General features: G+C 48.5%; 1 protein-coding gene across 3 annotated transcripts in view; it reads right to left on the bottom strand.

The window, feature by feature from the left end:
• Positions 1-12,071, bottom strand: part of CUNH1orf168 (chromosome unknown C1orf168 homolog) — a 23,136-nt gene extending 11,065 nt beyond the window's left edge. For all 3 annotated transcript variants that reach the window (XM_017733493.1, XM_017733492.1, XM_017733491.1), the window contains exons 1-7: positions 11,932-12,071; positions 7,453-8,185; positions 6,309-6,503; positions 5,213-5,246; positions 2,591-2,679; positions 1,813-1,841; positions 599-630 (exon numbers count right to left, since the gene is read on the bottom strand). In XM_017733493.1, the coding sequence (XP_017588982.1) occupies positions 599-630; positions 1,813-1,841; positions 2,591-2,679; positions 5,213-5,246; positions 6,309-6,503; positions 7,453-8,185; positions 11,932-11,940 (1,121 nt within the window). In that variant the 5' untranslated portion in view covers positions 11,941-12,071. The remainder of the gene's footprint in view (positions 1-598; positions 631-1,812; positions 1,842-2,590; positions 2,680-5,212; positions 5,247-6,308; positions 6,504-7,452; positions 8,186-11,931) is intronic.
• Between the last annotated feature and the right edge of the window lie 4,283 nt (positions 12,072-16,354).

Genomic DNA, 16,354 nt, shown 5'->3' on the forward strand with positions numbered 1-16,354 from the left:
CAGGAATGGACAAATTAGATCCATTTGTAGTGGCACCTGGATCACATGGTGTGCCTCTCACCACACTGTATCAAGATTTAGGGAAGAAGATACAGCAACAGGGTGCAGGACTTGATAACTTTTGTTCCACCATCACATTTCCCACGAAAATTACCCCATTTTATCATGTAACTCTTCAATCCCCATCAAAAAACCCCAGCCTTCAGACAGTGACCATGAATAAACACCACAAGGAGCTTGGAGTGTGACATTTGTAGGGTGAAATTCAGTGTGGACTTTGCCTTGCCTTGGATCTAGAACCAGGTGCCCCAGCTTGAGAGGCTCATAAATAACTCTCCCTGCTTACACTGGAAGAGTTCCGGTTTCAGTAGGAACAGACAGTGTAATTTTTTTACAATCTCCCCTCCAGATATGCTTTAGAATGAAAACCATCTTAGCAACCATGAGTGCTGGCATAGAAAAGCACCATCTACGCTGTCTTGGTCATGAAATATATGAAATATATTTCTTTCTATTTACTGAGTGTTGCAATATTCAATTCCTAACCTGAGTCAGTTGTGGGGCGAGAAGAAGTTTGAGAGAGAGGAAAGGAAATTACCTGGATTTGGCAAAGGGGAAAATCTTCTGTTTCTAGAATAAAGAAGAGGAAAGCCTTCAGCCACTGTGTTTTCTCAGCAGTCAAGCTTTCATACAAGGCCTCAACTGTCAACCAGCATTTAAAGAAATATTCCTTTAGAAAGCCCAGAAGTATTTTGTGTTTGGAATAGTCATCAGGCAAGGATATTTCATCTACGTTGCAGGACAGGGCATACACATATTGACAAACTACATGGGGATAATGAAACAGTGCTAGGGTTGGACCAATGAAGCTACTGGTCAGCAAGGAAGCTATTTCAGACTGGAGAGATCGCAGAGGAGGTGGAAGTTTTTTTAATTTAAATAAAGATTTCCCAGCCTACCATAAAATGAGACTCTGTCCAAGCCAGAGAACCTCTCTGCAAATCACACACAGACAATTATGTTTGGAAAGCTGTGCTATTTCCCAGGCAGTTTGATGGCTTTGCAAGCCAGGACTTGAAAGTAGAGTTTGACATTTTACAAAGAGTAGTTTCCCCTGTTTCAGCAGGGCCAGAACTGATAGCCAGGACCTGGACATCTCCTGGCACGAGGTGATGTGTGCTCCCAGCCCAGCTGCCCCCTGAGCTCAGCCAAGCAGGGCTTCTCTAGGACCAGCTTCAGCAATTCCTGCCCCGTGCCATGCAGGATCCTGCCTTCCCTGCAGGATATCCACACTGCCGAGGGGAACTGCCACCTCTGCAGCCAGGGGGAAGCAAAAAGAGTGATCTGCAGCAGAGATATCCCTGCACCAGGGGATGAAAACCCCTCCAGTTGTGCCCACCAAACTTGTTCTCCCTTATGAGCCAGGACTTCAAGGGTGCTGCCATGCCAAGCAGCCTGGCTCAATTTTCCTATGACATCTTCACAAAGGGATTACCAGCACCAGCTCACCCTTGCCAGGAATTTCCAGAACATTTAATTGGATTTGTCTTTCAAAAATTCACATTCTTGATATTTGTGCCTAACATCTACTTGGTCTACTACCAACATCCAGCTGGTGTTATCACTTCCTTACATTTCTGCAGTGGAAGTCAAGGGAACTGACTCTTCCCACTGGTGTGTTTGGGAATCTCATTAGTCTTTGTGTCCCCTCTGCAATTTCTTATTTATTTTTTGAGAGTCTTCACAGAGAACACACAGAGAAATTCTTGGAAGGTAAGAAATACAGATATTAAAAGTTTTCAAGACACTCACCTTGTGTTTTTGAGGCTCTGCCTTAGGTACTAGGAAAGATATTTATGAACAGATATTAATTTTTAGTCCATGTTAAAGTCACTACATTTTTAGTTGCAAAACTCAGTTTCAGCTGGGATGCTCAGCATCCAGGCACACATTCACCATGGACATTCACCATGTCCTGCAGGTCCCTCCCTTTGCTATTTGAACATTGGTTTACATGCAGGGAGCTGCAGCACCAAGCCTGACTGCCAGAGTTTTCAGGGATCTATGAAATCCCAGAGGGCTGTGGCAGTTCCCCCCAAGGGAGTTGCTTGGCTCCCTTCCCAGTGGGAGAGAAAATCAGTGCAACATGGCAGAAATAACCTCCCCAAAAGAGGCAACGCTGGAAAATGTAAAAGCAGAGCAGTGGCACCTTTCATAGAGAAAATCATACTGGGAAAAAATATTGATGGAGGTGGAAAAGTCTTGTGCTCTGTGTCCTTCTGCTCCCAAGAAGATGCTGAGGTTTGCCTCACTATCTTCTTTTTATTCTCTTCTACATGGGTGATGTCTTGTGATATTCCCCACTGCAGTTTTACTATAAGCATCATCTCACCCCCAAAATGTCTTTTTGTCTGTGCCCCAGAATTCTGACACTGCACAGAAGGATAGGACAGAGAATCACGCTTGTTATCCCAGACCACTGTGCAGCTGCTTTTCTCAACTTGAAGAAGCTGTATTATTTCCTGTTTTAAAGGGTTTTTTTTTCCCAGCTAGCATGTAATTCACCTCATAGTCCTGACTTTCAAAGTACCTTCAATGACACACAAGGTTGTGGTGTCCCCAGACTGATTCAGGTACATCGGGGTTTCTTCATAATTATTCCACTCTTCAAGTTGAGCACTGAGAAGATGAAAAAGAGAGAAAAGATTTTCTTTTTCCTGTCCCTTTTAGTAGTATGAAAAAAAGAAAAAATTCATCTTAAGGACAAGGAAATCAAGCACTTTGATAATGAGGCTACAAAAAAAGCAAAGTGAAATCAGGAATTCCTCGGAGGGAGAGGAGACCTGTGGCAGATGCAGGGCTCAGCTGAACCTTCCCCCTGACTCCACTCTCCCACTGCTGGTCCTTTGGGAGGCCACGCTGCATTTAGAGGGTTCAAAGCACATCAGGGTTAGAGTCTCCTGCCTACAGCAATCCCTCAAGGAGGAACAGAACAAAAAAAAAAAAAAAATCCAAGGAAATCGGAGTGTGGTGTTTTTCAGGCCTACTCAGGTACTTTGATAACAATTCCCAGCTGCACTGTTTGGCACGTGGCTTCTCGTGGAAGGGAACAAAAGGGAAAGCAGAGATAGCAGAGGGGATGTTTAAAGGTCCTGCTCCTGGGCTTATCAAGCCACCCACTCCATTCCAACCCCGTGAGTGGCACATGCCAGCCACAAGAGGAGGGAAAGCACCACAGCTCCAGCACCACGCAGCCTCGAGTGTTGGGCTCCCCAGTCCAGTTCCCGTTTCCCCATTCTCCTTCTTCCTTTCCTTCTCCAGAAATTCCCTTTAGTGTCATCTGGGAGGAGATGCACAGGGGGAAACCCCAGCATTCCTGAATTACCCAGGCGAATCCCTGAGTGTTCCCCTCCGCCCACAGCAGCAGTTTTGGGCATTTTAGGAATGTACCAGGAAGCAGCAAAGGTGCAAAACACAGCTTGTAACACACATGGGGGGACAGGGTAAGGTGGAGAAAGAGCACCAGGAGGAATTCTAGCAGGAACTTCCTTCTTCTAACTGGAAGTCTGTAAAAAACTCCAGGGAGGGTCTCTTTTTCCGGGAATCACCTCACTGTCACAACTCGGCCTCGACAGAGCAAGGACTAAGGGCAAACCAGAACTAAAGGAACAAGAAGCTCAAGGTGCACTTTGACAGCAGTGAAATCAGAGAAAGAAACAACCCTGAAGTCAAGCAGGAGGCTGTGCCGATACCAGAGGCTGTGCCAGCCCCCTGCAGCCCCCCAGCACTGGGGACACTGCCTGGCTGGTCCCACAGCGTGTTTATCCCCAAACAAGCAATCAGAGCTCAAGATTAGTCAGCACATGAAACTATGTCAAGGTCTCTAAGAGACCAGACCTCATTCCAGGTGAGGCTTCGAGGAGGGGAATTCCATCCCCAAACTGCTGTTATTCTGCTTTTATGCCAGAGTTAATTAACTCATTTTCTCCGTTATCACAGGGTTAATATTTAACAAGTGACCTACTGTAAAGACCATATCACAAGTGTTGGAGCAAGACAGCTAATCCTGCTGCATTGCATTGCTAGGACAGCTTCTTGTAGTGCAGAACAGCTTGGAGGAGGTTATTTTTTGACCCATTCTCTTCTGACAAGTACGGGTTAAAAGTTAACACCAGCCCACACTGTCAGGAGCACCTCATGATGTCAAGAACAACTTGCTGTCGATAGCTGGAGGAGTTGTTTGGGCACAGAAAGTATTTTAAGAATTCCCCTCTCTTTGCTTTGGTTCAGCTGTTCCATTTCCCCTTTACACAAGTAGAACAAAACATGCATATGAGTATTTTCCTCCACTTTTGCTGTTCTTGTTGTACAAAACCCAGGCTGCTGCACAACCACTCATGCCAAGCCAGGATACCAAAGAATTGTGTCTGCAAGATTTTTGAGCTCTTTCAGACAAACTCGAGTGATTTTGGACCACCACTCAATAAAAACCTCACTTCAGCATGTGGAGACAGCTGAAGGGCTGGGATGGTGAGGGAGGGCAGTGACTCCTGTGCCCTGGTTGTGTTGGCTGCACAAACACAAGCTCACAGAATCATGCTAGAGTACAAACTCCTTTACTGCTGGCAAAGAAACCCCCAACACCTGCTGGTTATGCCACAGCTTTGTTTCAACAACAGTTCTCAAAAGCATCTCTTTTCTAAAAACACAAACCTTGAGTACACAGCAAACAGGAAGCAAAAACCACACAGGGGGTGATGACTGTGCAATTAAAGCACTGCCAGTGTTCTCCTTCCCACCAGCTAAACCAGACCTAAAGACACATGGATATGGCTCTCCATGAGGCTTTAAGAGCTCACAGGAGGAAACAGGGATGAAGATTTCTCCATTAGGAGAGGGCCATCCCAACCAGCTTTGAGCTTCCCATCTAGGTCCACACAATCACAGAATCCCAGCGTGGGTTGGGTTGGAGGGAACCTTAAAGATGATCCAGTTCCAAACCCTCCCTCTCCCACAAGCAGGGACACTTTTCACTTGACCAGGTTGCTCAGGGCCCCATCCAACCTGGCCTTGCACACTTCCACTTCCTTGAACAACCCCCAGAGCAAGTTGCTGCCTCCAGGAGCGGGATGTTCCCTCCAGGCTGAATGGGAAATGGGATGGAGATGTTCCTGCCACCTGTGAGCCACACCTTGCCTCTCCCCAGGCTCACCTTTCAGGGGTCAGGTAATCCTCTTCTCCAGCAGCTGCACACAAACACACAGAGGGTTAGTGTTGGAAGGCAAGCCCAGGCTCCCACAGAGCACGTGGGAGGTGTGACAGGGACAGCCCTTCCTGGCTGCACACAAAGGCAGGCGTGACACAGGATTCCCAGCAGAAACTGGGGCCGTGGCTCTGTCAATATGTCATTATTTCATGTTTCCAGGAAACAACCCCAGGTTTCTAGAGACAGATAACCCAGCAATACTGGGAGGGCATGGAGATGATGGCATGTAAATATAACTAGTTCCCTCCTTCAAATTAACATATTTAGAAAAGGCAACTAGGCTAGAAGAGTTTCAGTGAAAAACCCTTCTTCCCTCTCGTTCTTATCAAAGCCAGGGCACACCAATAAGCACTGGCACTGTAAAGCCAAAGAGACTTTAGCAGAGCCCTTCTTAGAAAAGCAGCTCCCTTTGAATTCATCAAAAGTTGTGCCTAAAGATCTGGCTATAATTAAGCCTGTATCTATAAAGAAACACCACTTAGCAGCTTAATAAGTGGTCCAGAATATTCTATTATGCAACATCAATAGAGTTTTATTATGGGAAACTGAACTTTTGCATTTCTTGATGCCGGAACACTTAATGACATTGTCCTCTGTTGTATTTAAAACAGAAGTGGGGGGGATTAGCAGACTATTTTCTAACAATTTTATTGTGCCTTCCCACAGTTGTGTGCTCCAGAATCAAGGCATTTCCCATTGAAGAGGAGTGATAAAGATCAGCTCAGCTCATAGCCAGCTGCTGCTGCTTTACAGCCAGCTGTAAACTGCTCTCAACACGCTGCAGTTGGGAGGGAAGCGGGTTTCTGAGCATGGGATGGAGTCCAGCCTGGAAAACCAGACCCCTTTTCCAGATTAAGAGCAAAAATCGGCCCCACTGGAACTGCTGGGCTCTTATTAATGTTTGAGGAAGAAGCTATAAACAAGTAACAACATCTTTTTTCTGTGCACTTGAAATCGCAGCCTCACAGATGTCAATAAAGTGCACATTTTGATTCATTTTCTACAGAACAGATCTGGGGAAAAAAGACTGAGTATCTCTTACTTGTTTCATTTCCTCTGTGGACCAAAGGCATGGTGCTTTGGAAAGCACTGAGATCAAACTTTGGGGGTCTTGGAGGCTTCCCAGGGGCAGGACCCAGGGATTCAGCTGAAGGGAGAGGTTTAATTCTTGGCCACTTGCTTCCAGGGCTGTAAGACCATTTTCCTGCTCCAGGCTGGCAGAAGGGAGGTTCCAGTTCTGCTCCAGAGAAGCACAAGGACAGGCAGCAATTAGCCCTGATTTAAGCAAAAATCCATGCAGGATCATTAGTTGTTACACTGACATTTCTAACCAGCTCTGCCTCCTCCCAATTTCAGCGTCCCCATCACACAGGGGGTCTCTCACCACGTTACCAGAACGGCAGAACAAATGGAAATGTCCATTTTTACAGATTTGTACCACATGAACCATGTTGGGCTCTCAGCTCTCGACAGCTCCCTTCCTCTGGATTATAAAATACCAGCCCAATTTTCTGTGCTGATAACACTTTAATCCGCCAGGATTTGGGGCCATGGCTGTTTGCAGTGCTCAGCCCAGGCGAGGTGGCTTTCCAGGGTAAACACAGACTTAATGCTTTCAGAGCCCCATCACCCAGTGTGACATCAGCAAGGGGACCTTCACAGCCTCTGAGTTTCCTAGCACCAGATTCTCTAAGAAATATATTCTCAGATCTTGAATATGACCTTTTGCAAAGCTGGGAGGGTGCAGAGTGGGGGGATTCAGGTTTAAGCTATTTTAATTAGAATTAAACTGTCTTTGCAGACCAGTCAAGCCTTTCACATCTGTGTGCAGTCACATTTACCTTGAGATTGCAAACGACCAAAGCACACCAAAACTAAGATAGTCTCCTGTCCTCAGTCTTCATCCTACTCTCAAAATGTAGACAATTACTTAGAGTGAGTTTTAAAAAGTTGTTGGATATGGGGAATCCACCCCTTACCCAAGCTGAGCAGCAGTTTGAGACCCATTTCTTATCTCCAGGACCCCCAGAGAAAGAACAGAGCATTCCAATGGGCCAGTTTGGCCTCTTGTTTGAGGGTCCCAACTCTTAGGAGCTTTTCTCTCCAGCTGCTGCATCCTGCACTTCCAGAGCACCTATATACTCACATATTTCTATATTCCGTGTTAAGAATACACCTTACCATACCTGTCTGGTGCTGAGCTGGCTCTCTTGATGCACGATAACCCGACTGGCAGAATGCAGATGCCACCACACCCTCAGCACCTGCTCCATCAGAGCTCCTGTGTCTCCCAGGACCCTGAGGAAGAGCTATCCCACTGCCATGCAGAGCATCCTTCCTCTGGGCACACCAGTCCAGCACAGGGGACCTTCCAGAAGGTCGCATCCTGTCACTGCCTGATGCAGCAGGAGCTGAGTTTGCTGCCCGCTGGGTTGGGAGCTTTGGACTTGTTTTCTCATTGCGGGATAAAGTCTCTTCCCAGATCTGTAAGACATGCTGGAAAGAATCTGGGAGCCAAGGGTCCTCTGGAGCTGTTTGGCTTGATCCTTGCTGGTCAGCACCACAGGACAGCAGAGGCTTTTCTGAGCTGCTCTTGGGAAAACTCAGCCCTTTCTCCGAGGGGTTGCCCTTGTGCTCTTTGCTGTGCCCAATCCGCTCCCTGTAACCCAGCCCGGCTTGAGGCCGTGCCAAGGGGTTGTGCTGGGTGGGCACAGAGGGTTGGGAGGTGGGGTGGGCAGGTTTTGATACTTTCAGCTCTCTCTCAGTCAGGGGCAGAGGGCTGGACGGGGTGTTCCCTGCAGAGCCGGGCTTGGGGGCGATCTCCGTGGGAGGTTTCTGGTGGGGCTGCCCCAGCTTGTGGGCCAAGTCAGAGCCATTCTGAAATTTCGCTCGGAGGGCTTTGAAATCAGTCGCTTCTTCCTGGGTGAGGGGAGAGAGCAGAGCACAGAACAGCTGCTTACAGGGGTGGCAATGGGCAATTTAAACAATCACACTGTTTTCAGAGAGAAAGGGGCTGCACACTCAACCCTGGTCACCAAGGATGTGCCGATCCTGGTGAAAATTTAAAAGCAGTGGAGGAGAATTTGCTCTTTCAAAGGATCCTCCAAAGGCTCACAAATCACTTCTGGTGAAGACAAAAGAGCTGAAAATGGGGGAAATGCAGGAGCAAAGCATGGAAACCAAGCAGAATCAGTGAGGCCAGCGCCTCCTTCTCCCCACTGTCACCCAGTGATGGAGAATTTCCCTCGGGAGGATCTGGCAAGCACTGAATTCAGTGTTAGAGCTTCCTGGCAGAGGTGCTGCAATGCTGTTGATGCACCTGCTGGCTATGAAAGCTGCACTTTATTTTCAGTACACAAGCACCAAACAGGGGAGAGGCCAGTGCTGCTCCAGAGATGTCCAGTCCATCTCCACCCTCCTTAAGAAAACTCCACCATGGGAAGAGATGCACTAAATATCCTCCTTGATGGTGCATTCCTAATGACCCTGGGGACCAAATGCTCTTCCTCCATGGTGCTGGTTCAGCTCAGGGACCCCAGGGCTCTTTGGATGCTTCTCCCCTTGCCTTTAATTCCACCCCAGGAAGCAGAGGACACGCAATCCAAACGTAGCACACAGAGACAACAAGAGCACCTCCCAATGCAGGTGATGGATACTGGCTCTGACACTCAATTCCTCCCCCACACAGTTAGCACACTCCAGGTTCTTGAAGAAAGGGAGCTAATCAGTGACAGTGCAGCTTAAAAGGGCACTTAAAGAACATTTTGTTTCAGTCCCTCGCTCCCCTGAGTCCCACCATCCCACGCTGGAGAGAAGGGACCACAATTTTTGCCTGCAGTGCCGTGGCTTAAATTCAGCCCTGAACTGAACTAGGGAGAAAGTATGAAGAAAAATTTATGAGCTACTTAAGTCCTTGAACTGCTCTATAACTTTTTATATGCCATGATTACATTAGGTGCTCTGCTCTGGCAGCTTAGTTCAGTGCAAGGCTTCACGAGAACCTGTCTAATGAGGAAATTGGAAAAAATTATCTAGGACAGAACTTCGTTATTCTGAAAAAAGCCCCAGCCTTAAGTGTTAAGACAGAACAGATGAATAGCATACTGAGGTTTTATTGCATTTAATTGCACGATTTATTAAACACTGACAATTTCTCTTGAATAACCCCTTTCACTGACTTTATTACTTTCACAGGGTAGTACATGATGTAAAGAACCAGCCCTTGGGGGAGAGGTTTGAATTGCTCCAATTATATTTCATATTAGTGGTCAGCAGCCTGATGCCGTGTGAGCTGCCCAGACAGGCTAATCTAGCGGCGAGCCACGGGAATGGGAGCTTCCAGAGGCACACGGAGGATGAATCAGGAAAAAAAATGCCACATGCACCCGATCCCTCCAGCGATGCCGGACAGGAAACAAAGCAGTGAGGTGCCCTAATGCAATTGCAGGGAGCTGCAATTAAGTGTATCACTGCTGCACATGCTGCAGCAGCAGTTGAAGAGTTCAGCGCTGTTTCCCTCCCCTTGCTGATTTTCCTTATTGTAGCAAAGAGTTCCTCATCAGCACCCTCAGAGACAAAGGAAAGAGAAAGGAAAAAGTACCTGCTTGTCTCAGTGTGCCCCAGGCGAGGCAGACACGGGGGTTTTTGGTCAGGCCTCTCCTTGGCACGGCCGTGGCAGAAATGGGCTGCGACAATCCCGAGTTTGGCACTATTAATTACAGAGGGATGGATACAAGCTTCCCTTTCCCTCCCTCAAATGGCTATTCCTCTTGCCTTGAAATGCCAGCTTCAACTGATTTGCCTAATTAAGTGGGAGATTATCTTGCTCGATGCACTCTCAGCGCCCCTCACTAGGACAGCGTTCCCCCAAAGTGCAGCCTGATGGGATGCTCATGGGAAGGAGGGATAAGTCTGGCCCTCAGCCAACTGCAGGGAACTGCTGGGGTGGATGGGGTTAAATCGCATCCCATGGCCACCTCCTGCACACCCACACCCAGCTGGGCAATCCATCCCTCCCCAGAAAGCTCCTGCAAATGCTGTTTCCTTGCACACGGCCGAGCTTAGCCAGACCCTCCAAAGTGCAACGAGTTCTCCCCGTCTCTGCAGGGATAATTTTCCATCAGAGCTGGGACTGTTTCAAAACCACAAACCCATCCAAGCAGCTCTCCTGTTCGACTCACACACCTTCAGCTGGCTCAGGGAGATGCTCAGCCTAAACAGAGGGCTGGGCAGGTCACAGGCAGGACACACGTGGAGTCCCAGTGTCCCAGGAGCCCAGCGAGGGCTCAGGTCCCCTGAAAATCAGACCAGCTGACACGCCGGGAGAATACACTAATAAATTTAAAGGGCTGCCAAAAGCTCACAATGTGTATTACAGCTACATCTGGCCAAATAATTGACTGTGAATAATAAAACACTTGGCAAAAGCCCACGCAAGGATGAGAGGGGAAGAGAGCAAAAAGGAAACAAACTTCCACTGGCCGGAAAGCTGTGAGCATTAAGGAGTCAGGGGACAGAAGCATTACAGAGTCAGGGGGCAGCAAAACTTTCCATATTTTCTCCCTATAAATAAAATGCTCTTCAACATCAAGATCAGTCTAGGAAGCAGAATAAAGCTCAGCTTAAGCCTATGATAAAGGTGCCTTTCAGAAGGAGCATCAGCAGGAGGTTTGTGCTGATACCTTGGACTAACAAAAAGGAATCTGAATTATAGAATCTCAGAATGGCTTGGACTGCAAGGCACCTTAGAGATCAACTCATTCCAACCCCTGACCAGGTTGCTCAGAGTCCCATGAACCTGGCCTTGGACACCTCCAGGGATGGGGCAGCCACAGCTTCTCTGGGCAACCAGGGCCTCCCCACCCTCTAAGTGAAGAATTTCTTCCTAATATCTGATCTAACCCTGCCCCCTTTCAGTCTGAAGTCTTATCCTGTCCTTCCATGGCTTTGTCAAACGTGTCTTTCCACCTCCCCTGTAGCCCCTTCAGGTACTGAAATGCTGCAATAAGGTCACCCCAGAGCTTCTCTTTTCCATTAACTAACTAAATTGAACTAATTCTCATTAGTTTCCTGAAGTCGCTTCTCTAAAATGAATCAACACAGGAAGATAAACCCCATTCAAGATGTGGCAGGCCAGACAGCTGAGAGGAAGCACTGCCTGCTCCCCTCCTGGAATTTTTCTGGCTTACTCCATTCTTTATCTCGATTCCCAAGGGAGCTCTGGTGGGTAAATATTTAATCTGTGTTGCCCTCTGCCCTGGCGTGGGACTGCTGGAGCCAAGCCCAGGCACCCCGGGCAGGCTGACAAGAGTGCACTGCAGATATCATCGACTCATTAACCCGCTGGCTTCTGCCAGAACCCAAATAAATAAGTAAAACCCAACTCTCGTTTTTGTTACACTAAGAGGCACAACTGCAGCTCATGTCAGAGTGAGAGGAGAAGAAAGCAGGCACTGGGAGCCCCTGCTTTGGGGCAGCAAAGCAGCATCTGTGTGGTCTCCACACAGAGCAGGAGCAGTGATGAGAGTGCGCACCTCACTCCCAGGATGAACTGCTCCTGGCACTCCATGGAGAGAACAGCCCCAAGCTATGAATCGGCAGCAGAAAACCAAGCAGAAATCCTTCCCCCAGGCCAGGTGCAGAGGAGACAGAGCCCCAGCAGTTACCAGCTCCATCCCTCGCTGCTCCAGGCCGGTTCCACCGGTTCAGCCCAGCATGTTCCTTGCCCTGTCCCCCACAGCTGCTCCCGCTCCGGTGCCCGTCCTGCAGCCACGCCAGGCGAGGCGGAGCGAGTCCTGAACACACCTGGGCTGAGGCTGGGTCTGCCCCCGGGGCGGGGACAGCCTCACCTGGGCAGGGCTGAGCCTGCCCAGCAGCCCTTGACCTGACCCACGGTTCCCTGAACCACAAATGTCAGCACCGCGGCGGGCTTGGGGTGGGAAAGGGAGAGATCAGGATTAGATTGCTTTGTGAGCGAAAGAATGGCACTTGCCCTCAGCAAGGGTGTCCCCACAGCACCCATGTGTCCATATGATGTCCATATCCGTGGAAGTTTATAGAATCTTAGAGTGGTTTGGGAAGAAGAGACTGTAAAGATCATCCAGCTCCAACCCCCCCACTGTGTTCTCAGGTCCCTTCTCACAGCTGGGGCCAGCAAAACCGAGGAGAGATGAGGAGCCCCACCGTGTCCAGCAGTAATTCTTGCCCCAGTTTTTAGGTCTCCCCATAGGTGACACCCACCCTTCTGCAGCAGCCCAGCCTGCACCAGGCTCTTCCCCACAGGGAAGCCAGAGACCTCGGAGTGCTTAAACCAGACATTTCCCCAGAGGAACAGTGTTTCCTTCATCTCTGGACAGCAGAGCCCAGCAAAACCATTGCATCCTTGCTGCAGCTCACGCATACTCCCTGCTGAAGCAGCTCCTTTCCATGGTGAGCTGTGCCTCAGGGTCCTAAGGACAGGCCAGTGAAATTAGGGCAAACAGGACTTCTCCTATCACTGGGTATTTCTGCCCTGGAGAACAGACTGAAAGGATCTGTCCACACACTGAGCCCATGTTTTTACAGAGCATGTCTCCCAGGAAAAGCAAGGCTGGTTAGCTTGGCAAGAAGAGAGATGAGAGCCCCAGGACTTCCTTTCTCCCTCCATAACTGATCAAATATTATTATTTCATCTATCTCTTCAGGAGGGCTTGGTGTTTTCCTTGGAGCAGAGGCAGCTGCTGCATGGAGCTGGGGTGCTGCTGGCACTCAGAGGTGGCTGCTGATGGGCAGGCAGGAAGCCACGGGCAGCCTGAGCAATACCCATGAGCTGACCCTAATCCCATACAACCAGACTCAGCCCCTCTCCTATAGGTCATTCCCAATAAGATGCCTGGAAAAGAAACCACAAAGAGATGTTAAAAGTCATCCAATTCCAACCCCCTGCTGTGGGCAGGGACACCTTCCGCTGCCCCAGGTGGCCCCAAGCCCCATCCGACCTGGCCTTGAGCACTTCCAGGGATGGGGCAGCCACGGCTTCTCTGGGCACCCTGTGCCAGGGCCTCACCACCCTCACAGGGAAGATTTTTTTTCCTAATATCTGATCTAACCCTGTTCTCTTTCAGTTTGAAGCCATTCCCCTCTGTCCTAGCCCCCTCTGCACACAGGCATCGAGCAAATCCTTGCCCCAAGCATCCTTAATGCCTTCAGGAGTGGGACTGATGCTCTCACAGCCTAAACTCCCCCTGCTTTCTAGAGCCAAAGTTGAGGGGAGCTGAAAAATAACAGGAAGAGAAACTGAGGAAAAGAAAAAGGCTTATTTGTCAGAGACCTGGCTCAAAGCATGAGTCTGGCTCCTCACCACATGAAAAGCCCTGCTGCTGCCTGGAGGTCTTGGAGAAGAAAGGGGGGTCCTGCCGAGCTGGGAGCTGGCAGGGAAGTCTCCCAAGCCAGTGCTGGAGTCGCAGTGTGATGGGAATCAATGCCAGCTTTGTGTACAGGTAGCTGGGGAGGATTTATGACCCGCCCAGTGGTATGAACACAGGCCATGAATTACAGCACTGTTGGAGGATCAGGAAGTTCTGACTTCAGAGACGCAGTCCTGAGGAAAAGGACAGGGCAGATTCCTCTATGTGCACTCTAAAAATTAAAGGAAAATGCCAAAATTTCTTTAAAACATGCATTTTTGTGAGTGCCAGCCCTGTGGGACCCCACTAGCCTCGCCAGGGCTGCCATAAATCACACCGGGCTACAACAACTGCACGGGGAGCATGGGGCAGCCACGGTGTTGTGAACATCAAGCACTGCACAAGGGAATTTTGGGGCAATCCAGCCTTTTTTGGACCATAACAAAATTTAGACATAATTGGTGATAACATTAGCCCAGGGTCAAGATATTTTAGTTTGGGGATAGTCTGACCAGTTGTTTTTCTTTGTCACAGCTACTGGCCCCACATGTGGGACAACACTGGGAAAAGGCAATAAGGTACATATCTCCAAAAAAACCCCTGAAAACTCTCCAAAAATGGGGGAAATGGAAAGCCTTGTGCTAGGGAAGGTTTGGGCTCTGTTTTAATGCCTTATCCTGTTTCCAGGAAGGCCAGGACACTCTCCCCAACCTGATTCCTTGCACATCTCATAGAATTCTTGAATGGTTTGGGTTGGAAGAGACGCTAAAGATCCTCTAATACCAACCCCTCACCATGGGCAGGGACGAGCATGGCTGGAATCTCATCCTTTTCCTGCCAGGAGGTCATATCGTGGCTTTCCAGCAGAGGGGGAAATAGGATCACTTGTTCCACCACAGAGCTGCTTCCTCTGTCTTGCATTACTGGCAGGAACGAGGGATTTAGGAAAATGCAGTATTATTTATCCCTGCATTCCAAAAGCCAACACTTGCTGTGACTGGCCAGGACAAGCATTGTTTAGGAACCCGTGAAGGTACCCACACAGCTCCATCAGAAGTTTTATGATCAGCCCCATCAAAGCACTGTAGGACTCAAGAAAATTAATTTAGAAGCCTTGCAAAGTGTCAGGTATTTTATCTGTCCAAGCCACACGGCTGTCTCTGTAGTATGGCCCTGATCCCACAATTAAGTGCACACTTTTTTTCAACAATATGGCCAATATAATCCCGTGTGTGTTTAAAGCTAAGTCTTTACTCTGGTGGAAGATGCATTATCAGAGCTGTTCTGGGTTCAGTGGCCCCAAATGGGGACTGGCAGGTCCAGCACTAGGGCTGTGGTCATCTTCTGGTCCTCAGGTGGACCTTTTCCACCTCTTTCCACAGCCAGTCTCAGTAAATGAGAGACAAGCACAATATTGCATGGACAATTTAAGGTGGGGATGAAAACCAGATGTACCTGAGGAAATGAGATGCAGAGGTGGTGCACAGAGGAAAAGGATGGCGCTCAGAGGCTGATGAGCAGTGTTTGCTGTCCCCTCTCTGATGCCAGTGATGAGCAGGGTCAGGCACAGCCTGCAGCAGCCTTTCCTTGCTGTAATGCAGCACACGTGGACACAGGGCCCTCCAGACTGCAGAAACATCATCCAGCACTCAGCATCTGCTCTGCAGGGTGAGCTATAGCAAACACCTTGCCCTTCTTCATGCTTCTGCTCAGGTCTCCTACTTGATCTACAATATAAAGCCATCTCTGAATCCTTCTCCTGATGACATCTGCACTGGGATTCTGATTTTTGAAGTTCAGAGATGAAGACCTTGGTAGTCAGCTTGGCTTCCTTGGCAAAACAGAAGTGCTTTTACCAAGCTGCTGTGCAGAGAAAGAGAGGATGAGCTGAGAAAAGCCCATGTGGGCTGCAAAAGCACGTGTGAAACAGCAAACATTCCAAAGGCAGAGCTCCAACTGCGAGGCACGGCTTCTTGATCTCGCCATAGCTCTGTGCATAGCTCTCTATAACCTCTGCACACTGCAACAACCTCTACATTGTTTAAAAAATCCCCACCACCCCTGAATGAAAGGCTGTCTGCTCTGCCCTTTTCCCTGGTGAGCCACGAGAGAGCAAACAGCACATGGCAGGTGTCAGTCACGTCACAACTTTGTGGGTAGGATGGATGGAATAGAACAAAATAGAACTGCCTTTAGATGTCCATGGTCTTCAAGCCAGGAACAAAATTCAGATTCACAGTATTGCATGAATAATGTACTACAAAGAATATAAATAGAATATTGGCATAAAAAAAGGATGAATTTTTTTATATAACTGTATCCCTTGCAGCAAAAGCTACATGAATATACTAAAAATAAAAATCCAGATATGGGGAAGGAACAAATGCAAATTGCTGGATGACAATAACATTATGTTATATACATTTCAACTTCACCCTGGGGCTAGGCTTGTGCAGCCAGCCACGTTACCCACAGGCTGCTCAGGTGATAAAAGATCAATGCACTCTTCAGGCAGAAATTAATTCCCTTTGTTGGGCCAAACACATTTGAAGTGGAGACTTTTTTGAAGAGGAACAAAATCCTGTGTTGCTATCACGGAGTTTGTTTACACTGAGATAATCTGCCCCTGATTTTAGGTATGTAAGGGTTGTGAGTGAGGAGCTGTGTGTCTTTTAATTAAAGAGTTCTTCAGTGTCAGGGAAAG

The sequence above is a fragment of the Corvus brachyrhynchos genome, unplaced genomic scaffold (assembly GCF_000691975.1).
Source record: "Corvus brachyrhynchos isolate BGI_N302 unplaced genomic scaffold, ASM69197v1 scaffold34, whole genome shotgun sequence".
Lineage (NCBI taxonomy): Eukaryota > Metazoa > Chordata > Aves > Passeriformes > Corvidae > Corvus > Corvus brachyrhynchos.